Below are 24,555 nucleotides of genomic sequence, written 5' to 3'. Positions count from 1 at the left end.
AGAGAATGCTCTTACCAAAAGCAGTTCCCTGTGTGTCCCAAATCCCCTCTGCTTTCTTGGGCTGCATTCTTGAGCTAATATTTGCGTGTGTTTATTGCTGTTGGATGTATGCTGGTTTCTAGGGCTTACATTGTCCAGGATGCAGCGGGAGGTGGGGTGTGCTCAGCAAATCTGCTTGTCCCACTTGTTCACTTGCACTCCCAGGTCTCTGAATGTTCTGTGGTAACTTCTGCTGCCATGGGGAAAGAGACAGAAGCTGTGCTCGAGCAAGTCAGGCTTTGCTGATCCCAGCTCAGAGCATGGTGTGAGGCCCCTGGCTGCCAGCTGCATCCCAGAACTGCTGATCCAACCCTTTGTGACAGGGGCCCCAAACTCTCCTCTTGAGGGCTGGGAGCTTGCCCTGCAGTTATGACAACCATAGGATTTGTTTTTCCTGGACTGTTTCAGGCTGTTTGACGTGTAACTATCTGCATTTTGAATGGATGCATGCTTCATTTAAACTCTTGAGTTTTCTGTGGGCTTGTGGTTAAATGAGGTTAAAAGATTTGGAGAATTTCTTAATTTTGTTTGTTGGTGGTTTTTTTGTTTTGGGGTTTTTTTGTGGTTTTGTGTGTGTGCATGCACACGTTTGTGTGTCTGTTATTTTTTGTTTGTTTGTTTTGTTGGTGTTTTGTTTTTGAGAGGTGTATTTAAGATCCCATTCAGCCCTTCCCACGTGGCCAAGTGCCAGCCAGAGCTGGTGGGATGTGTGTTTGGGGCAGGGAGAGAGAGGGTCTGTCAGAAGAGTCAATAGCAGTAGTTGGGCTGCTCTGAAGAGTACAGGACTTCAGGAGAGGTTTGCTCTGTTGTGACTGCCATGGGGATGTTCCTTCAGGAGCAGATGGGACATGCTTCAGTTTACAGCACCTTTTTCAGAGTCAGTCTGAAAAGTGGGTTGAGTGATTCAAGCGAAGTTATTTCATCCAACACTTTTTCATCTACCCCTCCTAGCTTGCTGCAGCACTTCGTGCCAGGGCAGCATAAAGACCCAGCTGGACGAAGACACTTGCTTTGCTCTCAGACTGTTGGGGACATTCTGGTAGTGCAGCTGAAGTTTAGCTGAATAAAATGCATTCCTTTACATCACTGTCTCTTTTATACTTTTATTTTTATTGGAGGTTAATGTTAGAAGGAAGTCATCGTCCCTGAACAGCTGAGCTCTTGCCTAAATGAGATGAACCTTGTCTGCCCTGGGTGGTGAGGCTGATTGCTGCATATGCATGTGTGATCCACGTGGTATTATCCACAGCACTGACTGCTCACTCAGATCTTTCCTGTGCTATAATATCAATAAAACCCTTCTTTCATTTTCCATACAAATTTAATTTTCAGGGCACAAGATGAGCGTGCTGTAGCAATAGACACAGTTGTGCCCATTGTCTGATCTTTCCAGTATGCAGCAATATACCAGAACATGTACTGTAAGGAGCTGACAGCAAAAAACACCTGGAAATCCTTTTCCAGATTGTTATCTATTGCAATCCACCATGTTTCAAGTGGGAAGACTGCTGTCTTACCACTGTGATGGATATGTGAGGATAAATCCTTAGAGATTTCAAGGTGAGGGTGCTTAGAAGGTGTCAGACTTTTCGGTGAGTGAGGCAAAGGAACAAAATGCCTGTCAATTATGGGATTAAGATTTTAATTATTTTTGTTTATTTCAGGGAAGTTTAACACTGTTACACTGACTTCCAAAACGTAAAGCAAGAATTGTCATAAAGTAAATGCCTATGTTTGCTGTGTCTAAATCTTCTGAAGAAAAATTGCTTTCACTGTAGCTTGATACTCTCTGCCTTTATTTTTATTACTAAAGGACTGAATTATACTGTTTATCAGTTTTCTGTGGGAATGTTCACTTGACAATCCTAGTACACGGGATCATGACAGTTTGCAAGTAATTTAAATGGCGTACGTACTTGTACTCTCTGAGGTCTTCCTTTCCATTATTTCCCTGTGTGTTTTCAAGATATTCAATATACCTTTTGGGGTATTTAAAATGTTTTGTGGTAACATGATACCAACCTCATAATCTCCCAATCTGGTCTAACAGAGCCATAATATTGCATCTGATAACTTTTGTGGTGAAGGGCTTTATTTTTCACCAGTAAGTAGATATCATCAAACACAGTTATTTGAGGTAGAACTTGTATGTTGGGAATCAATGTCTTTTTGAATCTCAGCTGGATAGATTCATATGACCATTGGAGGATGTTTCTGGGAAGTCTTGGCCAGAGGCTAAAGAGGAACTGTGTGGTAATTTCTGCATTTATAAGATCTCAGTGAGGGTGCAGTTACCAAAGTTCATTCACTTTATCCATATTTATTTATTTTTTGTTTGCTAGCTACAAGTTAGATCTGTTTGATTGTGTGCACTGTTGCTGAACATGTGTAAGAACTGTCTTGTATCATCAAGCATATTTTTTCCTGTTTTGGCTATTTATAGGCTGAGCACTCGACTTGCCTTTTGATCTTTTCTTTAGTGAATAATCTGTCCCACTTAACTCTGTCACTGAAAGAAAGCTTAAAAACTTGTTGTTATAGGTACTTAACTCTCTAGAATTTGGGGGATTTTTTTTTTTTACCCTTAAGTTTGAGAACAAAATAGTTACAGCAATCCTTTCTCTCACAGTGATTCTGAAATGAATGGTCTCTTCTCTGTTCTCTGCTTTCTCAGTCCTTACCTATTATTTCTTCTGGTCAGTTTTCTATTTTTTTTTGTCCAAAACACTTTTTCCTGTAATTTGTTCCCATTTGTATTTTCTTCCAAATAATCTGAAGCTTCAGGAGGCCCAAAAGAGCGTGGCTGAGAGATGCATGCTGGCTGTTGTCTGAAACGCTTGTAATTAAGAATACAAATCTTCTGGAAAGACCTGGACATGATTCTGTAAGGATAGAGATGTGGAAATGGTATCTCCAGTAGGACTGACAATCATCTCTTCTAAATATCAATGCAATGTTGTGTACAGGGCACTGCTTACCATGCAGTTCCATGGCTGTGAGCAATTGCACAGAATTATGACATTGAAAAAAGATTGCCAGCTCTTTTTTGGTGAATATGTTTTAGTCATAATCCAGTTCTGAAGTTCAATAAAAATGTAAATAATGCTGAAGGAGCTTCCTTCTTTTAGCTTGGTTTTTCCCATGGACAAAATGGGATAGAGGCAGCTCAGTGAGCTTCTCCGTGGCACCGAGCTCTTCTGAGCAGGTCAGGGCCATGTGGTGCTCATCTCCTTCGGAACTGAAGAAAAAGAGGGATATCCTAGTTTAAGCAAGTCTGTGGCCTTGCACTAACATACTAAAAAAACCCCAAACCCTGAAACCGGTATCTCTGATCCTTGGACATAGTGGGACTTGGTACTGTAAGGCTGAAGTTTGTTTAGTGACAGGGATTTTATTGCTTTGAAATCCAGAAAAAGGAACTGAGAATCAGTACAGATGTTGCTCTCCCCTGCTTAGAAAGCTGTGTGTGCTCATCAAACACCAAAATTTAGCAAAACAGCTTGCTGGTGTATATGATTCTCTCTCCTCAAGGGAGGATGTCGGATAATAAATGTTGAATGTTTGCTAATTAAGTTGTGTACAGCCAGGAAAACATGTTCTTGGAGTGCATTTTTACTTTAGTACTGTAATTATGGATTATAATCCAAAGATACCAAAAAGAAAAAGATGTTTGAGATGTAATGCCAACATGTCTTCTACCTGAGAAAATCTGTCCTAGAAAATCTCATGTGGGTACAGAACTGAAAACACAGCATTGTAGGAATTTAGTAAGAAATAAATTCTCACAGCTTGGCTAAATTTACTAGTATAACTATAGTGATGAGTATGACTACAGCATTTTAGTCTGTCCTCATTTATGTAAATTCCTAATCAGACTTGGTTTTTTTTGAAGTAGGCCTTTGAAGTTTCTTATGTTCTCTGGCAAAAAGGAGTCTGTTAAAGTATTAGGTCCCCTGCCCAGTAATTTCAGCTGTTAAAAACTCATTACTCTTAAGGAGGTAAAGCTGTCTAATTGTGTCTTGGGAATTTTAGCTTTTCTTAGATTAATTTTTCTGGGCTTAAGGGAAAAAAAATTCTGGCTTTACCAGCCCTTCATCATTGTACTGAGAAACAGCTGTCGTCTTTTGCAGCTTGTTTTAATCAACAAAGATAAAGAAGGGGAAAAAAACCCTGAACCAGATCCAGCTGTCCCCCTGCTGTTGCTGTTGTCAAACCACCTCTGCTCACTTCTGGGGGGGCAGAGGGGAAACGTGAATCACGCCCTCGCAACGTTTGCAAATGTGTCAAAGTTGGGCAGGAAGGAGCTGCTTCCTCTTTCATGTCTTGCTAGATACTGGAGTACAAAGGCTGGAGAACAGGGACATTGAACTTGGCCAACAAAACACCAGGCATGTGGATACCTTTGGCAAAGCTGCAAAGCAGAGCTGTCAGCGAGCAAAGAAGACATTTGCAACTGTCTGTGCCCAATGGCTTTTGTTTTCTTGCTTTGAAAAATGCTAATCTTCGGGAAATCATGCTGAAGGGCTTAAAAAAATTTCTTTCTTGTATTTCTTTCCACAACCCAGAGGGCAGCAGGAAGCTTTTGTTTCTTACTTGTGCCTCTGACCTGTTAGTGAAGGTTTCCCAGACCTGCCTATTAAATAGATGTAATTGTAAGTCAGCTGGGATTTTGTGTTTTATTTTTAAATTGTTTTCTAAGTATTAAAAAAATATCCACAGATAGTCTAATGTTTCACAGTCTGAACATAGAAAGCTGATGCTGGAGGATTGCTCCTGTGCAGCTGTAAATATTGAGGCCAAAAGCACGCAGGTGTGCTTTTAGAATTGGGATGTATGGGCCACATCTTCAGATTATTCTCTTGTAGTGCTGAAGAAGCACCAGTCAGGAGCCTGGCTCTTATGAATGCCCGGCTCTGTTCTACGGCAGGGGCCCAAGTAGTTGGTGGACCATCTTTTAGGAGGAGAAGGAAGATGTGTGGACTGGGGAGAGTTGGGCAAGGGTGTTGATACTTTCCTTGCACTCAGTGACACCTCCCCTTTACACAGATAGTTGCAGTAATTTTTGGTGTAGAATGTTGGCCATTTTTTGCAGTGGACTTTAGAACATTTTTTGTAGTGCTTTCTTGCAGCCAATACTTTGTGCCCATTTGCCTGTCCTGTGGGGTGAGGGCTATGGGTCCCACCACTGCCACATTCCAGAGCAGCTGTACAACTGGGCCTTTCTATTTTGACAGGGAGGCTAAGAGGGAGAGAAGTTTCAAGTCAGAAGGAGCCTCTCAGTTAAACTGTTTTCTTTGTTAGCTAAAGCTTGATTTATAAATACTCAGACTCATATATAGAGTGCCTATAGATAGGCTCATCTGTAGATGTTCTGACTTACTTGCAACACTCTCCATTTCCTCTAGGGTAAAGCTGTTCAGTCTGAGCTCCTCACAGCACTTTTGCCCAGCTGTGGAATTTTTTGGCATGTGTTCATTTATCGAAGGGAGGGCACCACATTCTTTGCTGGTCTCTAATTTGAGAATAATTGTGGTTCTTGTGTTGGAGCTTGATCTGGGTGTAGGCAGGTGTTGGGCAAGCATCCTGGCACAGGTTTGCCAGCCAGCACTCCTGTTGGTGGAGTCCTTCATCCTTTTTTTGGCAAGGATCACAAATTGCACAATATGGGCATTTGTTTAATTATTTGTTGTAACAAAAACTCAAATGCTCAGGCTGGGAACAAGGTTTGGGCTGGGCTTTCAAGAAGAAACAGGCCTCTGAATCTTTCTGTTGACTGTTGTTTGTTTATAAAGTCGTTGGCACGCTCTCTCCAAATGTGGAACAGTAGCTTTGCAACAATGGCTTGGTATACAGGGTTGGTCTCTGGAGATAGATAGGTGATCACTCCTGGTTGCTTCCTCTCCTTTGGTTTGGGTTTTGGTTCTGGTTTTTTTGTCAGCTGAGCCCTTCCTTGGAGGTAAAGCTGCTGTTTCTGTGGGTCTTTCCCCAGGAATCTATAATTAGGCAAAAGAAAGTGAGGAGGTGTTTCTGCCAGGCCAATAGAAGTGCAGTGAGTGGTGGGCTCACCAGCCCATACCAGCTGTCTTGCAGTGAGTTTTTGTCACAGCTGCATCAGGATCTGCTTGTACCCTCCCTGTATGTGGGGATGGCACATGCCAAGCGCCTACATCCCAGGGACCTGCTCTGGGATGTAGGTGCTAAGTCTTCCTTCCCTCCTGGTTAGAGCTGAAGGCAGTGCTCAGCTGCTCCTTGCACCACAGGTGTATGGCTTTTTTTTGGTAAATTGGGAAAAATAACTTGCAAAAATGAGACATCTTGATTAGGGATATTATCTTAAAAATCAGTATTTTTTTCACTCCACTGAAGAAAATGAGTAGCTCATTATACAAAAGTGGATGACTGAGTTGTCCCACCCCATGTTTTCTTCCTAAGTTTTCACAGAATCACAGAATGGGTCAGATTGGAAGGGACCACAGTGGGTCATCTGGTCCAGCCTTCCTGCTCAAGCAGAGTCATCCTGGAGCAGATGGCAGAGGATTGCATCCAGACAGTTGTTGACAGTTCCTTTCAGTGAAGGAGACTATAACTTCTCTGGGCAACCTGTTCCAGTGCTTAGTCACTGGTCATAAATTGCCCAGATTTCTTCCCATTGCTGTTCTTAGTTCAAAACCCCCTGCAGTGGCAGCAGTTGAAGGTTTGTGGAGATTATCATGGCAATTTCCTCTATTTTTGGTGTGCAGTAGTGGGGGAAGGGAAGCATTTCTCAAGTCCTAAAAGTAAGGATGAGGGTGTTAGTTTCAAAAGTTTTATTTAAACTTGTATTCTAAAGCTGAGTTTCTGTTTGACTGTTTCCCTTCCATTTTGGTTGAAGGGAAACTTCCCATTTCCCATGATAGAAATAGTTCCCTGCTCTTTGCGTTACTCATTTGTTCACTGTGTATATAGTAATACATATAAAGTTATATCTATGTGTGTATACATATCTATATTTTCTAACCAGGTGCAAAATGACTGCCCAAGTAACTCTGGAGGATGCCTTGTCCAATGTGGATCTCTTGGAGGAATTACCATTGCCAGATCAGCAACCATGTATTGAGCCCCCACCGTCATCTCTTCTTTACCAGGTATTTTGTCACAAAAAAGTTTTTCGATTTCCCACTGCTGTTAAGAAAGAGCGTGTTTTGCCCAAAATCAGTGTGTTGATATTGGCAATATAAATAAAAATTCTTTTCATAGAATCTTAGAATTGTTTGTATTGGAAGGCACTTTAAATATCATCTAGCCCAACCCCTTTGCCATGGGCAGGGACACCTTCCACTAGACCAGATTGCTCAAAGCCCCATCCAGCCTGGCCTTGAAGACTTCCAGGGATGAGTCAGCCACAGCTTCTCTGAGCAACCTGTTCCAGTGTCTCACCACCCTCATAGTCAATAATTTCTTGCTAATATCTAATCAAAACCTAATCAAAACGTCATAGTCAATAATTTCTTGCTAATATCTAATCAAAACCTACCTACTCAAAACCTGTCACTGCAGGACAAAGTAGTGTGTACAAACTTCCTCTCCAGATCTCTTGCAGGACCCCTTTAGGACTGGATGCTGCTATAAGGTCTTCCAGAGCCTTCTCTTCTCCAGACTGAAAAATGCCAGGTCGCTCAGTTTTCCTTCATAGGAGAGATGCTGCTACCTAAGATGTAATTCCATGTCTTCCTTTCTCTGCAGCCAAACTTCAACACTAATTTTGAAGACAGAAATGCATTTGTCACTGGCATTGCAAGATACATTGAGCAAGCTACAGTCCATTCTAGCATGGTAAGTAGATCTTCCATTATACATTTTTGTACTACCTAGAATGAAAGGAGAGGAATGTGTTTTCTTGCAGTTCACTGTAACAATTATGGTCACAGAAAACAGGGTACCTACAATACTTCCAGGAGGAAGGAAGATGAAAAAGTGTGTGGCTTTTCTTTTTTTTCAAGCACACTTCTTAAAAAATTTTTAAATTGTCTTTCCTCTTGAGCAACTAATGTTGTTCAAAGGTTCCTTTCTTTCATGGCATTCTTGGAAAATGAGGAGTAATATGTCTTATAATTCTAGAGGCCGGTTCACAAGTGATAGAATGGGCAGATAAAGCACCTGGTTATGTGCTACTTAAAATGATGATGTATGTTTATATCAATCTACTTTTAAAATTATATGGTTACTCCTTAACCTGTTTTGATTGTCTGGATATTGTTGTACCTCTCTTTTGCCATATAAAAAAAATTGCTCTGCATGTGCTGACTCTTTTGTCCTTGACAATTCCATCTGCAGTCCCTGAATTTAAAAAGGAAAATAAACACCATCCCATCACCCTCCCCCACCACAAGATTCACATTTTTATACTTACAGATCACAGTGTCTTTAGTTTTGGGGAGAAAGAACAACACATAAACCAGTCTGATCTGGGGAGATAATAATGATGATGTGTCATTCAGCGTGCAATATGTATGTTTATACATATGTATTCTGATAAGAGAAATAAGTTCATTTGGGCAAGGGTTTGGAATGACAGAAGACACGTGGATATAATCCTTTTGTATTATAATGCCTAATTATATTGTCTTCCCTACAGAATGAAATGCTAGAAGAGGGTCAGGAATATGCAATCATGTTATACACGTGGAGAAGCTGCTCAAGAGCCATTCCCCAGGTAATGGATGAAAACTGTACTGTCATGCAACATGTGAACTTCTGCCCTGGTTTAGTGTGGAGCTACACAGAGCTTTGTTAGTGAGATTGGAAATGGAGTCTGCTTTGATTCCTGAATTGTTAAGCTGGGCATGCTGTAGAACAGTGTCTTTTAGCACTTGGGGACCAGTTGAACTTAATTTTTTATACGGCATCTATAGCAATACCTCATGGGGTTTGTGTCAGTCTTGCTTTTTGGTTCAAGAGTAGTATAGGGGTAATGTGCTTTAAAAGGAAAACTTCTGCTTGAGGCCAGCATTTAATTCAAGAGAATGGGCCCTTCCCACTCCCCATCTTAATACTAGCATGTTACAATTACATTCAGGTTAAACATATAAGTTTCTAGACACTACTATTCCTAGATAGCCACTTTCTAAATGTCAGAACCAGGTAGTGCTTTCTTGATCTGTATACAAAAACCCCCTGCTGTGAATAGAGCACAAGTCAGCTTCAAGTGTCTGGGAATGGCTGTACAGGAGAGCGGTGGGAGGAATATTAAGAGGCATCAGAAAACCAAACAAAATTATTACCGTGAGTTGACTCCTTCCTTTATAAGGAATTCGTAATGCAATTATTTTTATACTGAAATGCAAGGAAGGCTTATCCTGTGGTTTAAACATTTAGAGTGGAAGTCAGGTAACCTGTTTTAATTTCTAGTTCTGGCCCTATTTTAGTACATGATTTTGAGCAAGTGGCTTAATGTGGAAAGAGCATTGTTCTAACCCTACAGAGGTGTTTGACAATTAAATTACTTGCTGTAAGGTATTAGAAAAACTTGAGATTTTTTTTTTTTTAACACACAGTTAAGCTTAGAAGATTAGCATAAGATTACCAAACCTCGAAGTTTTTGTCTTTGTTTGTCTCTTTAGGATGATAATGCATTTTCTCAGGATCTTAGTTGCTGAGACTTTACTGGGGAAAGTTCCAATTGTAACAGCCTCTTTAATTAACTGCAGGTCAAGTGCAACGAGCAGCCAAACAGAGTAGAAATTTATGAGAAGACTGTGGAAGTTCTGGAGCCAGAAGTCACAAAACTGATGAATTTTATGTATTTTCAGGTAAAAGGAATGGAAACAAAATTTGTCAGTAGGCTTGTAATTTTATATTCCTGTTTCGTATACTTCATATTGTATGCTCAGGTACTGAACCTAGTCATTATACTTTAGAAAAAACACACCATATTTTCTCACAAAAGGGCAGAATTTTTAATGCCTGTCTTAAAAACTGGAGGGAATCTCCGTTATGACTTTCAGACATAAAATCAAAAATAATTGCGTATAGTCCCTTCGCAGCACATTGGGACAGAGATCTGGCATTTTAGGAAGAAAGGAAATAGAAATGTAATGCATTTCACATGTATACATAAAAACATCTCAGCACAGAAACCATTTGCTGGGGAATGAGGCATCCACAGGTCTGGACTGCAGAGCAGCAGGTGCAGCTTTGCTGTGGCGATTCATCATTGAGGCAAGCTGGCCCAGTTGTTGTGACCTGCCAGCCACCCGAGCTGGAGAATAGCAGTCTGTCTTGCTTTCTCCTCCCTCCTGGCAGCTTGCCATATATTTCAATAGACTGAGGATGTTTCCAGGCATTATTCAGAGCTGGAGCAACTGGAGCCTGCAAGACCTGGAGCACACAGGCAGGAAGAGGAGGTTGTTTGTATTCAGTAAGACCCCTGGTTGGGGAAGGCAACAGGAAATACTACATTTCTTTCAATCTCCTTTCATTCAAGCCAATAAGAGCTTTAAAGTCAGAACAGATTCCTTTTTTACATTTGAAGTTGCTGTCTTTTTTGTATTTGTAATCTCCATCTGAAATGGCCCTGGTGTGTGCTTGGAAATAAGCCCTCAAATAAACATGCGCCAAGATGACTTAAGAGAGTTGGCATGTGCAGTGTGCTGTGGATTTTTTTTGTTTGTTTGTTTGTTTGAAGGGATAATACCAATAATTTGCCTTTTAATCCATAGACACTTCCTCGCTAAAGACCATGAATCCCTTGTTTCTAAGGGATTTTAAACTCTGTAGAATCACAGACCAGTCTGAGTTGGAAAGGGTCTTGAAAGATCATCTAATCCATCCTCCCTCCAATGAACAGGGGTATTTTTGACTAGATCAGGTTGCTCAGAGCCCCATCTAACCTGGCCTTGAACACTTCCAGGGATGGGGCATCCACAGCTTTTCTGGGCAATCTGTTCCAGTACCTTACCATGCTCATTGTAAAAATCTTTTTCCTGATATCCAATGTAAAATGACCCTCTTTTAATTTAAAAAACATTACCACTTGTCCTATTTTCTATTTATACTTTTAATTACTTTTATCTGCAAAGAAGAACTTTGGCTCTTGTGTCAGGCAAGCTTGGTGGCAAAAATCACTGGTGACGCTTGTAGCATGCATCAGGAGGAGGAGCTGAAAGGCCTGTAGTCATGCCTTGCTACTTTTGCATGTCTTAAACATTTTCCTGCTTCAGTGGAGCTTTTCACTGGACCAGCTCTAGGTACATGATGACACTTCCCTAGAAACGTTATGGCTTTTACTCCCTGTTTTCCTGTCTTTTCCCACCATTAGAGAAACGCAATTGAACGGTTTTGTGGGGAGGTGAGACGCTTGTGCCACGCAGAGAGAAGGAAGGACTTTGTGTCTGAAGCGTATCTGATCACACTGGGCAAATTCATCAACATGTTTGCAGTGTTGGATGAGTTGAAAAATATGAAGTGCAGTGTAAAGAACGACCACTCAGCCTACAAGCGGTAAGTGGCGAAGGGCAGCAGGACCCAGGGTTCTGCTGCTGGGATTCAGACCTCCCACGAGATGGCAGCAGTTGCTTTTTTTCTGACAGCTTTTTTTTTTTTTTCAAAAATAGTCTCTTCATGTGTGGGACAGGTTACCTTGAAACCAGGGGTGGCTTGACTGCAGTTAGGCAGTTGAGTACATCTGGTTTTTTTGTGCTATTCTTCCAGCAGCAAAAGGTTTTACTGCCTTTGATGCCAAGCTGTCAAATACTTATGTCTTGGAGTATGCTAAATGTAATGCATATACTTCTTTCAGTAAAGCTTCTGTTTTTGAGAGGAAGCTGGCATTCAGGTCACTTGTGCTCCTCCTATGCTATTCTGATCTATTCTGTTCTTAGCATCTACTTTCAGCATTTGTGGCTGAGAATTGTTATACTTCTTAAGATATTTCAGCTTTGCTGTTCAAAATCATTGTGACTGCAGGTATAGCAAGGAGGGAAGGAGCTGAGATACCAGTGGCCAAGTTTTGTACTTGAGCTACCAGATGGTATCAGGTATTTTCTGTTGAACACAGTAGTCAGAGCAGCAGGGGAAGACAGCCTTTATGCCAGCTCTAGCATCTGTAGTCTTTCATGCAGAAAACTATTCAGGCAATGACAAGCCAAATTTACCTGTGTTGCTTCTACTTACGTGAAATTTAGTTTCTACCTCCACCTGTTGCAGTTGTTGTTGTGCCTGGAGACCTCCTAAACTTAATTGGTTTGCCTTTCTTTTTCTTTGGAGATGTGCTTCTGAGAGATGCCAAACTCTTGTTTTCTGGAAGACTGACCTTTTCAGGGTTGTTGAGTGGCTTGGATCCATAGAGCCACAGCTGCACCCACCAGTTGAAGGATATTGCCAATATTTTTTCGTTTCAGTTTTGTTGGACCTTCTAAGTAGGGGTGTAGCGAGGGATTTGGGATAGTAAACCAGTTTATTTTGGATAAATTAAGTCCATCTCTCTCTTTTAGTGAACTTTTCGCCTTTTTTTGAGGAGATGGGTTTGCTTACGAGCAGTCCTAGCCAAGGGAAATACTGTTTTCTCTTCTGTTTTTAAAGAGCTGCTCAGTTCCTGCGGAAAATGGCAGATCCTCAGTCCATTCAAGAATCTCAGAACCTTTCCATGTTCCTTGCCAACCACAACAAGATAACACAAGTAAGCTTTAGTCCTCTTCTTGCAAGTTACCTAATGCCTTGCAAAAGTATTAAAATCAAACACTTCCAGTTTGGCAGTAACTGTTTTTTCCCAGACAGTGTAACTAGTTGACTAATACACTTCTTTTTTTTTTTCCAGTCTTTGCAGCAGCAGTTGGAGGTGATTGTTGGCTATGAAGAGCTGCTTGCAGATATTGTGAACCTGTGTGTGGACTACTATGAAAACAAAATGTATCTAACACCCAGTGAAAAACATATGCTTTTGAAAGTAGGTTTCTTTTAGGTACAAAATTAAAAAACAGAAAGTTGAGGCAGGGGATGGGTATTTGAATTCTAGATTGTTTCTGGTTGATTTTGTTTTATTAAAAGGAACCAGATTAATCAAGTAATTCAAATTACTGTTTTTCCCTGTCATTGTCTTTTTCTTGTATTACATGCTAAAAGTATTTAGAAAGCTTCTAATCTATTTTTGTTCTTCATAAATTGAAGTTGGCACAATTGAGCTGCATCCATTTCTGTGGAATTGTGTTTCTATGAAGTATGACAGCAGAAAGGATCTCCTACATTTTATTTTAGATATGTGGCAAGTTTGTTTAAAAAAATTTTGGAAGTGAGGCTGTGTATCAAATATTGAGGGAACAAGTATCTTGAAATTAGGATTAATAAATCAATTTAGTTAGCTGGAGTATGTACATGTAATAAGAGGGTGCTGGGCAGTATGAAATGTGGTTGGTATTATTAGCTGCATGTCTTACAGTGGAAGAAAACATAGAGTGAGAACAAAAAATTTGCCTCCTTACAAATATTTTGAATCACTTCAGTGTTTAACTTTTGAAAGGCTCTGTTTATTGGGAGTAAATGAGAGTCTTCTGAAACCATACAGGAACTCTAGAGCATTTGTATTCTGTCTGCAAGGGTGTCCAGTGTGTCTTTAATATTTAGGCTTTTTGTTCAGTACAGATGCTTAGAACACAGTAAGTGGCTCCGCTTGGCTCCTGTAAATACTAAATAGAATAACAGAATGTGCTGAGCTGGGAGAGACCCACAAGAATCAATTAGTCCAGCTCCTGGCCCTGCACAGCACCATCCCCAATAGTCACATCTTGTCCCTGAGAGCATTGTCCAAATGCGTCTTGACCTCTGTCAGGCTGGTGCAGTATCCACTTCCCTGGGGAGCTGTTCCAGTGCTCAGCCACCCTCTGGGGGAAGAACCTTTTCTTGATAAATTTATAACCTTATGTTAATTAATACCTTGGACAAAATGTAATTAGATTTTTTTGGTGTGTATAATGCAGAGAGAATTATGAAAGCCAGGAAAGCAATCACTCAGAGATGTTAGATCTAAACTTCTGTTACCAAATCAGCTTGTATGTACAGAATTTGAATAAATTGGAAGTGAGAAGAAAAGCTCTAAAAATAGCCAGACTCTTGTTTCAGTGAGATTTTTTTTTAATTTAAATGTGAAACCTTTATACAAACAAGCAGCATCTTTTAAGGGTAGTTAGTCAGGCTAATGCTAATGTAAAAACTCCTAATACAGGTAATATAAGAATAGTACTCCTAGTACAGGTAATATAAGAATAGTAATATAAGAAATGTATGTATTTGAAAATATATGCTGTCTGAAGGAGGTTGGGTGTTTCAAGACTGGTTTTAAAATTTTACTTTTTAAATGACGTGAAGAGTGGACTTACAGGTTTTACTTCTGAGGTCCTTTTGTGGAAGGATTTGATTTTTTCCTTTTTCAGGTGATGGGGTTTGGATTGTACCTGATGGATGGAAGTGTCAGTAACATCTATAAGCTGGACGCAAAGAAAAGGATAAATTTAGCCAAGATAGACAAGTACTTCAAGGTTGGTTAAAATGTGATCTTAAGGGTAGTTTCCTTTGCATTTTAAATATAATTAAATAGAATAAAGATCACTTTGGATTATAATACAGATAAATAATGATTTCCTTTCACTAAGATATGTGTTAATAATTTATCTAATCTGATTTGTTCCCTGTGTACAGCAGTTGCAGGTTGTCCCACTCTTTGGTGACATGCAGATTGAACTTGCAAGATACATTAAGACCAGTGCCCATTATGAGGAAAATAAATCCAGGTAAGGAAGAGAAAGAAACAGAGTAGAGCGTCTGGGATGGGAAAAGTCTGACCCTTGGAGTATATTTTCATACTCATCTGTTAGTCGATGGTCTGTGGTAATTAATAGGATTTTCACTTGGTCATCTTTTTGGTGTGGGTGTTTCACTATTAATGTAATTCATATAATGGATGCAACTAAAGAAACAGGTGGTTTAAAAACCTTTCTATGCTGCTGAGCTCATTCTTGTATCTGTGACATTTCTTATCCCCTGGGTTGGTAGAAATTAATTTTATCTTCCACTAATTTAATATTTATTTTTTCCTTTTAATATGAAACTTTCTTTAAAAGAAATGAAGGAATTTACTAAGCAAGGTGAGCACTAGTAGTGCATGGGTAAATAGGCATGTGTGCACTGTAAATGGAGCAGCAGCAACTTAGCTTGTTTCCCCCCCCCCCCTTTTTTTTTTGGCTGGTGTGCAGCACAGCAAAATGGTTGGAAAATGCAGCCAGTTGTTGCATTAACGGTTCCATGGTTTATGGTTGTTGCTTTTTTTTAGTGAACCTTTCTGTGCTCCTCCAAGACCTTGCCTTCATTCCACTACGAGTTTAGAATGTTGTGCTTTGCATTTTAATTCCTGCAGAAAAAAACAATGTAACTTGCATGTAATTGCTAAGAGAAAATCTACAGCAATGGGCCTACTGAGCTACTAAAAATATGAGGCTACTTAATGTGACATTCTTGGTAGCATGTTTTTTGTGTACCTCTTGATAACATGTTAATAGTATTTAATAATGCCTATTGGAAGCATACTGTACCAAGTAAGTAAGTATCCAAAGGTAGCTAGATGTATTTTACGGCCTATGCCTGTACTTCTGCCCTACCTTTCAATCCTTTTTGGTCTTGTTCCTAAATGCAAGCAGAGTGATGTTGGTTTGTATTTCATAGCAGCAGCCTTTAAAAAACAAAAAGACAAACTCCCAAAACAGAAAAGAAAAAGTTTACAGTTTTTTCTTAAGACTTGGAAGAAGTACTGTTGGAGTGAAGAAGGGCAGTTCATGACTAATGGCTTGTGCAGCAGTAGAGGTAGAATTGTGAAGATAGTAAAAGCCTCAAACAACAGAGAAAGAAAATATATTAAAAAAAATGTAACGTATTGTGGATCTTTCTTTGCAGTATCAGTTTTGCTGTTTATCGTCAAAATTGATTTAGGTGGGGTTTTTTGTGTCTTCTGAAACAGATGGACATGCACATCTTCCAGCAGCAGCCCCCAGTACAACATATGTGAGCAGATGATCCAAATCAGAGAAGATCACATGCGGTTCATATCCGAACTGGCTCGTTACAGCAACAGTGAGGTGTGTGGGGTTAGAGCTACATCTGCAAATTTCACATCACTCATTAACAGTTATTGTTAAATATCTAGAAAACTCTGGCTAGGTAATTGACAAAGCTTGTCCACCTGAGTCAAGAAAGCTGGCTTCAGGTCTAGAACCCATTCTTTACATTATATTTTCACTATTTAAATTTAACGTGATAATGACACATCATACAAACTCTAATGTCCTTCTGCCTCTTTATGTGTGTCACAGATTTATCCTAGAACTTTTGCTATGTCTCATTTAGAATATGTTGTCTAGTCCTGATTCCAAACAGGTGCATGTAACAGTTTAGACAAAACTAAAAGTTAAGAGATTAGTAAAAGAATACAGAAATGCACATGTATACACACACTCATATAGTAAATATAGAGAGCACATAACTATGTATATGATATCTAATTGATGTCTTGAATTCACCTGCAACAATATTGTGGTTATTAGGGATACCAATGATTTCCATCTCTTGACCAAAATCTGTGAAGCTTAACTACCTAAGTCTCTAGAAGCAATAGCTGATGTTAATGCAGGTGTTGGTATATGATGCTGTTTAGTGCTTCCATCGATGTAGAAATTTGGCTATGGATGCTGAATACAGCATGTTCTGATGTTCATTTAGGTGTGGGTTTTTTAGTTGTTTTTTTTTTTTTTTTAAATAATGTTCTAGGTGGTAACTGGATCTGGTCGACAGGAAGCTCAAAAAACAGATACCGAATATCGGAAGCTCTTTGATCTCTCTCTCCAAGGCCTGCAGCTTCTCTCCCAGTGGAGTGCCCATGTCATGGAAGTGGTATGTAACATGGGAAATAAGACCAGATGAAAAAGAGGTGGCTTGCTGAGGTTAGACAGAATAAAACATCTTTGCTTTAATGGACTGAAAAATGCATGTTGTGTTTTTACAGCATCACAGAATATTCTGAGTTGGTAGGGACCCACAAGAATTTTATTGCCATAGTTCCTCTCTTCCTTCTTCCTTCGCTCTTTTTCTCCTTCTGCTTCAAACCTCATTCTTAGAGGATGGCACATTAAGTTCTCAGAGTCTAGGAGTAATATTGCTGCTTTGAAGATCCAGTAGCTCCTAGCTCCCACAGTACATTCAACTTGTTCTATTTAATGGATAGGCTGTCACCTGTGAATCTTCACCAGATATTTGAACATCATTCTTAATACGAACATTTTGTTGACTAAGACTTCATCATTTCCTTCTAAACATTGTTTAAATTTTATTGTTCGAAACATCCTTACTGATATGCTGTCACTGAGGATAGAACAGCTCCAGCTGGCTGTGTTTAGATACCACCACCGAGTAAATTGGAGCATGGATGGTCCTGACACACAAAAATGGATAGAAGGGCTCCCACTGGCTTTACATTAGGCTTTTAGTCAAAAGGAAAGTAAATGCAGGAAAAGGAAAATTTGAGAGGAGATGAGGGAGAGGAAATAAGGAACATGCTGAGTTGTTTCTCTGTTTTGTAGTAGTTTATTTTAAAAACAGATGCCAGTTAGAAAAGTGACTGTGCTTTTTTTCAATAAGAAGCTGCTTAAGGCAGAAATTGAAGAGGAGGATGCAAGAGTCCTTTTTGTGCTGCAGACACTTGGATAAAAGCTGTGTGCCTTAGCTGAACCAAAACATGTTCTAGGAAGGGTTGAAACATGACTTATTGTATGAGGGAAGCCAGACTTGCTCCTCTTCTGCCTCTGATGTCTCAGGGGGTGTCAAGTAATTTGCACTATGTGACTCCAGAGCAGTTACAGTGGGCATAGCTGGAGACCCAGTTTTCTCTCTTGTTTGTATTTTTAACTGCCTCTTTTAAAAGCAAGTAGATGAGTTGTGCTTTTTCCTGTATTATCCTATTCCTATTTAAATCCACAGTGTATTTAATGGTGAAAATCTTGTTCTCCTTATCTCCTCTTAAGAGAGGTTGCTGTCCTATATTCCTTGCCTCTGCAGCTCCTAGACTTGCTCCCTTTATTTCTGTCATCAGAAATTGCTGCATCCAAGGTCTCTTCATAGTGAAAATCTTCCTATTTCATTATATATCTGAAGTAAATTTCTCATTCTTGGTTCAGTTTTTATCCTACTCATTCCAGGACAAACTTTGAGTATCACAGCAGGGCTTTTTTTTTTTTGGCTATTCTCACTACTTTTCTTTGTGTTTCTAATTTGTATGGATTCCCATAAAAACTTCTCATCTGAGTTCAAGTTTGTGTTCACCTTCTCCCTGTCCTGCTGAGAATTTATTCTGATATGGAGTATCCTAATTGTTTACCTGTCTTCACCTTCACTGAGTATCCATGAACATAGTTATGCGCATCATGTTCAGATAAAAACTTTCAGTGTGTGTTTGTTGTGCATCTTAACCCTATCAGTTTACAGCCTCCAAAGTACTGCATCTTAGTTTAATCATTTCCCCAGTGTCCTCTTTGTAGCACTCACGTTGCAGGGCGTGATGCTCCCCTTTGCCATAGGTGCTATTAATCCATTATGGTAAGCAAATTTAGATTGCTCTGCAATCTAACATTTATGCTAAGGTGCTGTCAACCAGATCTTACTATGTGCTGAACTCAAACTGTGGGAAAATTGTATTTAAATGTGTCTAGGACTTTTCACTTGATTTACCCTGGTGGGTATTAGGCCTGCCTGACACTGCTCAGGGACATTTTAAGCTGTGTTTGCAGTGACTGAAAAGGCAGTATTCAAGAGAAGTGCATGCTGTGCAGATGATATTGTCACAAATAATACAGCTATTTCCACACATTTCAGCCTAGTAAACTTAAAAATTAACACCCCCGCAACCAAAAAAACCATCCCCAAACCTGTACTTTTCCAGTTGTGTTTTGAAGTCTAAATGTGAGTATTTCACCAAGTAGAAAGCTCCTTTCCTTGTGTGTGGGTATGATGGATTTTTTCTTATGCTCAGAAGTCTTTCTGTGTTTCTCGTGTTTGAAGCAGAGAAGAAACTTCTGCCAGTGCTAACATTTGCTCAGTAAAAAATACCCTTGAATGCAATACCTGCTGAGTTTGAGTTGTATTTCTTTGAAATAATACAGGATCACTGGTTTTCAGGAAAGGTTTCTAGGGAAATTATTGTTTGGCATTTCCACCAGATAGTAGTTTCAGAATGGAAGCAGGGTTTGAGCATAGTACCAAACACTATTTTTCAAATCTTTTTGAAAACACTGGGGTATTTCTCAAAGCATGTTATTTGAGTCCAGCTGTGTTTTGTGTTTCTCAGGCATTTTTGTTTCTTTTTGTTCCCCCCATCTTTTTTTCTCCCTCTTCTGCCTTGTGAACTGCAGTACTCGTGGAAGCTGGTTCACCCAACTGACAAATATTCTAATAAAGATTGTCCTGACAATGCAGAAGAGTATGAAAGAGCAACAAGATACAATTATACTAGTGAGGAGAAGTTTGCTTTGGTTGAGGTAAGATAAATGTTTTTCTGTAGGGATTTTCCAAAGATTAATTTTATACAAAAGAGAACATTCTCTATAAGCATTTTGCATACCCAGTGCAAAAAAGATAGCCGGCCTGTGCTGATTCTGAAACAGCATGTGTTCCTCCATTCAGTTTAGAGGAGCACAGCAAAACTATCTCTTATTGTTTGTAACTTGTTAATTCACCTTTTCTCATTTTTTGTATTTAAAAATGTGCTTTTTGTACAAATATACAAACAAAATAAGAAGAATACATTTGTCTGGTTTTTTTTTTTTTTTGCAGGTGATTGCCATGATCAAAGGTCTTCAGGTGCTGATGGGACGGATGGAAAGTGTTTTCAATCATGCCATTCGTCATACTATTTATGCAGCTCTTCAGGACTTCGCACAGGTCACACTTAGGGAGCCGTTAAGACAAGCCATTAAAAAGAAGAAAAATGTCATTCAGAGGTAGCATTGCTGTTTTCATCTTTTTCTATATTCTTTCCCCCAGACCTTAGTAAATTTGTAGATTTGCACAGTTGTTAAATTCTACCTCTCTAAGTCTGTACTCCCAGTCTGTCTGGCATTTGTAGTTAGCTTGGTTGGATATGAATTGGAAGTTGAAGAAGTCTGAAGTTAAAAACGAATGGCTGCAGTAAAAGTCCAGGCTGTCCTGAGCCTGTTGGGACTACTTCAGGAAGTCTTGTGTTCCCTGTTGTTTATTTTTATTTTAAGAAAATCTAAATACAGTAATACTGAAAGCAAGATTAATGTTTGTTTCTTGAAGAAAGATTTCACTGTCTGCTTTATGATTCCAGTGTTTCCTTTCCTTGTGTCTCATGTTTATCCTGCTCTCTCTTCTCTCTGGCTCTCTTAGCATTCTGTCTTATTTCTCAGTTTCTGCTGCTTTTGGCTTATTAGCCTTTACACTTCTCTTCCAGTGCTCCATCTGCCCACCCTGATTGGTGACATTTCCTGACCTTATTTTTTTGTCCCTAGTTGCTTGCTTTTAATCTTGACTTGTTTGTTTGTTTACTCCCACATTTCATTGCAAAGCTCTTAGAGGTGAAAGTCATTAGCTAATTAGGCTATTGCAGAAATGCTCTGACTACCACAAAAATATCATTATAAGCTAAAAATAAATTGCTTCACATTACTGGGTTTGCAGGGAGAGTTTTTTTGTCCCAGGATTTTAATGAAATAGAAAAATATTACTTTCATACCTTCTCAGATTTGGGATGAGACATGTTCTTGCTCATTCAGCATGCCACAGGATATGGCTGGCTGTGTTCCTGACCAGTATCTGAGTTACAGTTCAATATTTGGAGCTAAAAGTATGTGAAGCTGTTCATATAAATTTCAGCTGAATTCTGGAATCTGAGTTTCTTCTGAAAGTAGGAATTCTGCTTTGTTTGATTGATCCAGCTCTGGGGACCTCAAAACAAGAAAGAGGTGTACTTGTTAGAAAGGGTCCAGGGGCCTCAGTAAGAGGGCTGGAGCATCTCTCCCATGAAGACAGGCTGGGAGAGCTGGGGTAGTTCAGCCTGGAGGAAAGAAGGCTCTGGGAGGCCTTATTACAGCATTCCAGTACCTGAGAGGGGCTTATGAAAAGTAGGGACTTTTTATACAGGCAGATAGTGACAGGACAAGGGACAATGGTTTTAAACTGAAAGAGGAGGGGTAGGCTTAGATTAGGCGTTAGGAAGAAATCCTTTATTTGGAGGGTAATGGAGCACTGAAACAGGTTGCCCAGAGAAGCTGTGGATGCTTCATCCCTGGAAGGCCAGTTTGAATGGGGTCCTGAACAGCCATGTAGTGAAAGGTGTCCCTGTCCATGACAGGGGATTGGAACTAGATGGTCTTAAAGGGCTCTAGGCTATCCTTCTTGATAAACAGCAAGGAGTGATTATTTTGTGGGTGTGTCATTCTTGAAGCCATTGGCAGAATTCTTTGTTCTTGATATGAGTTACCCTGAGCTCCTGAATGCTGTTGCAAAGTGTCTGTGCTTGTGGAAGAATGCTCAAAAAATACAGTGTTGCATCAGGGCACCTGGATGCGCTGTGGGCTGAAGTAGTGGGAATTGTGTTTAGTGTTCTGCAGGCCATAAGGAAGACAGTGTGTGACTGGGAAGCAGGGCACGAGCCATTCAATGACCCAGCTCTGCGGGGAGAGAAGGACCCCAAAAGTGGTTTTGACATCAAAGTCCCAAGGCGTGCAGTTGGACCCTCCAGTACTCAGGTATTTTCTTGTCTGGTGGTTGTGATATCTGTCAACAATGATTGCATGAGGTGTTTTCTTTCTGTCCTGGACGATTTTAAAATTTCAGGTTTTATTGCAGTCTTTTTTTAATGCTAAAAATCTACTCTGATTTATATTTGCAAAATTATATGCACTTAACCAAGATCCTCTGTCTGGATTGCTGTAATTTTCTACTCTGATACATAATTTTTCCAAGTGTTCAATTTCTTTAATTTGATTTTCTGGGAACAAATATTTCCTCATTGAGCTCCTAATGTTGTTTAAATAATATTTTTGATCTATTTGAATTATTTCTTGACTGACTTCTATCTCTGGTATGGCTGGTGAAAGTTTTTTGTTAAATCCCACTATTCAGTAGATGTCTAGTAGTTTTAAAATATGTTTAAATTATAAATGAATGCCTCTTAAGATATGGGAGAGTATTTGACTTCTGACAAGATCCCTCCCAGTGTTCAGTAATGAATGATAAAGCTGGTCTCTAGAATCTAATTTGTCTGCTGCTGCCACTAAAATGAGAGACATTTCAAATGTTTTCTGTGGTAGTCATCAAAATCCCATACCTAGATGCTCATTCTTGTTACCTCCATATAATTATCTTTTTTATTTCATTTGTGGATTTGTTTGGAGAGTGTATGGCCTGATATTCATAGCTCATCTGAGAAAATGAGGTACTGAGCACTTAATGTGAAAAATTGAAGGCAACTCTGGTTTGTGAAGACAACCTTTTAATACCTAAAATCTGTGGGAAAGAGAGCATGTATAATTAATAATTTTGGGTGATAAAAAGCTGCTTAATTTGTGATAAGATCAGTTTAATGAAGGTTTTGTTTTTATAATTGCAGAAAAATTGTTTTGATTTCTAGTTTCCTGGGGTGAAAAAAAGGTTAAATGCCACCACCAGTGTGCTTCTCCTGTGCTTTAAGGGCTTTGCTTCACCTGCTGCAACAGGCTGTTTAGGTTATGTGGTTCTATCTGCTTTTTCTGCTCTTGGGCTGGCACACCTGTCTGTTTGGGCTGACAGGAGGGCAAGAGGTCAAATATATCTATTTTAGATAGGTTTTCCTCAATTTCATATGGTTCTAAAATGGCTGTATGTGAATCAGTAATTGATGCTACCTGGGAATCTTTGCTAAATCATTTGAAAAGCTAATGGCTCTCTGAGCATCCTCTGAAATGAACAGAAACTTTCCCTTTGCTTGAGGGGGCACCAGGTTGCAGTGATTATTGTGAACAACCTTTCTTTATGACCTCCTCTGCATGCTTACTGTACTGCTTTTCGTTTTTTAACAAACTAACATGTTTTCTCTGCTTCTCTTTCCCGTTCCTTATTTACCCATGTGTTTTTATTAACGGATTCTCTTCCCCTGCCTGCCCCTGTCTGTTGGTTTTTAGCTCTTCATGGTTCGCACTATGACAGAGTCCTTAAACTCTGCTGAGCTGTTGAAGCAGCTCAAGTCTCTGGGATTGGAAAAGCTATTGCATGTGACACACAAGTTTCTGAGGCAGTCCTACATCTATCCGCCTCTTTTAAACTTTGGTGGTAAGACATTACTTATTACTTTTACTTTTTGTGGTGATGTGAGCTGTTCCACTGCAAATGGTCTGCTGCTGAGTGTCAGTGGAGGTCCCCTTGGCATGGGTAGGCATTTGTGCTGCTGTGTAGGCTAGTGTTGCATCTGTTCCTCTTGCCTCAAAGGCTTTTATCCACACAGTGCCAGTTTTCAATTTGAAGTGGAGCAGTCGCTTACTGATAGTAATTCTCAGTGTTGCTCAACTAATGTACCATGTGTATTTTCCTTTTTTCCCCCCCCTTTCCACCATAATTGTTTCCTTTAATGATACAGCTTTACATGGTGAGAACTATGTTAGAGTCCCTCATTGCTGACAAAAGTGGTTCCAAGAAAACCCTGAGAAGTAGCCTTGAGGGGCCCACCATATTGGACATAGAAAAATTCCATCGCGAGTCTTTCTTCTACAATCATTTGATAAATTTCAGTGGTAAGATATGTAGATGATCAGTGTCCAGCTTAGCATGTCCTAACACCTCTAACACGACCTGGAAAATGTTTCCGATTGCCTAAGTCAACTTAACCTGTGGTTTATATATCAAAAGCCTTGGTCTGTCCAAACTTTTTCTGAGATGTGGTACTTAGTATTGTGGTGGGATTTTTATTTTGACTTGTCATACGTTTGTTTCTAATGCGTCAAATTTCATATTGTTACCTCCCTTTTCTATTCTCTTTATGTATGTACTTATATAAACAAGGGACAAATAAGCCTATACACATTGAAATTTTTGAAAGGAAGTAGTTTTTGTGTTTTGGGAGATTTTCTTTGTTTTTGTTTTAAGTACAGAGGAAACAAATTCTCTGTTGTGGTAAATTTGATGTCATTTCACCACTCTTGCTATTCAGTTAATTGTAATCGGAAACATGCTGTCCTAAAGAATTCACCTACTGACATTGAGTGTACCTAGTCCTTGTCATCACCATGCTGTGTTGTCTTTCATTTTTGTTTTGCTGCTGATCTCCTTTACCCTCAGAGAAGGGGGAGCCTGTTAATGTCAGTCGTGCTACTACTGGGGAATGGCACTGCAAAAGGTCTTCAGAAGGTCTTAGTGTAAAAAGTTCATTCCTGCTTTAGTTCTCAAGCCTTCTGGAAAAAAAGGATTGTACCAGGTGTTTTCTGGAGAGGTGGGAAGCACATCTCTGTGCCCTTG

The 24,555-nt window shown here is 39.7% G+C and overlaps 1 protein-coding gene across 2 annotated transcripts in view; it reads left to right on the top strand.

The window, feature by feature from the left end:
- The window catches only part of CYFIP1 (cytoplasmic FMR1 interacting protein 1), a 74,917-nt gene that overhangs the window by 11,036 nt on the left and 39,326 nt on the right, over nucleotides 1–24,555 (top strand). Inside the window, exons 2-16 of one of the 2 annotated variants that reach the window (XM_085055741.1) lie at nucleotides 7,040–7,163; nucleotides 7,762–7,851; nucleotides 8,654–8,731; nucleotides 9,726–9,827; nucleotides 11,336–11,517; nucleotides 12,598–12,694; nucleotides 12,833–12,961; nucleotides 14,442–14,546; nucleotides 14,707–14,798; nucleotides 16,019–16,136; nucleotides 16,825–16,947; nucleotides 19,458–19,583; nucleotides 19,879–20,045; nucleotides 21,668–21,815; nucleotides 23,681–23,834. In XM_085055741.1, coding sequence (XP_084911867.1) covers nucleotides 7,047–7,163; nucleotides 7,762–7,851; nucleotides 8,654–8,731; nucleotides 9,726–9,827; nucleotides 11,336–11,517; nucleotides 12,598–12,694; nucleotides 12,833–12,961; nucleotides 14,442–14,546; nucleotides 14,707–14,798; nucleotides 16,019–16,136; nucleotides 16,825–16,947; nucleotides 19,458–19,583; nucleotides 19,879–20,045; nucleotides 21,668–21,815; nucleotides 23,681–23,834 — 1,828 coding nt within the window. In that variant the 5' untranslated portion in view covers nucleotides 7,040–7,046. Of the gene's footprint in view, nucleotides 1–7,039; nucleotides 7,164–7,761; nucleotides 7,852–8,653; nucleotides 8,732–9,725; nucleotides 9,828–11,335; nucleotides 11,518–12,597; nucleotides 12,695–12,832; nucleotides 12,962–14,441; nucleotides 14,547–14,706; nucleotides 14,799–16,018; nucleotides 16,137–16,824; nucleotides 16,948–19,457; nucleotides 19,584–19,878; nucleotides 20,046–21,667; nucleotides 21,816–23,228; nucleotides 23,377–23,680; nucleotides 23,835–24,555 lie in introns of both variants that reach the window. The other variant, XM_085055749.1, reaches the window with a different exon arrangement.

Source organism: Lichenostomus cassidix, chromosome 1 (assembly GCF_008360975.1).
Source record: "Lichenostomus cassidix isolate B80296 chromosome 1, HeHo_3.0, whole genome shotgun sequence".
Taxonomy (NCBI): domain Eukaryota; kingdom Metazoa; phylum Chordata; class Aves; order Passeriformes; family Meliphagidae; genus Lichenostomus; species Lichenostomus cassidix.
This window is presented reverse-complemented; position numbering and strand designations above follow the sequence as displayed.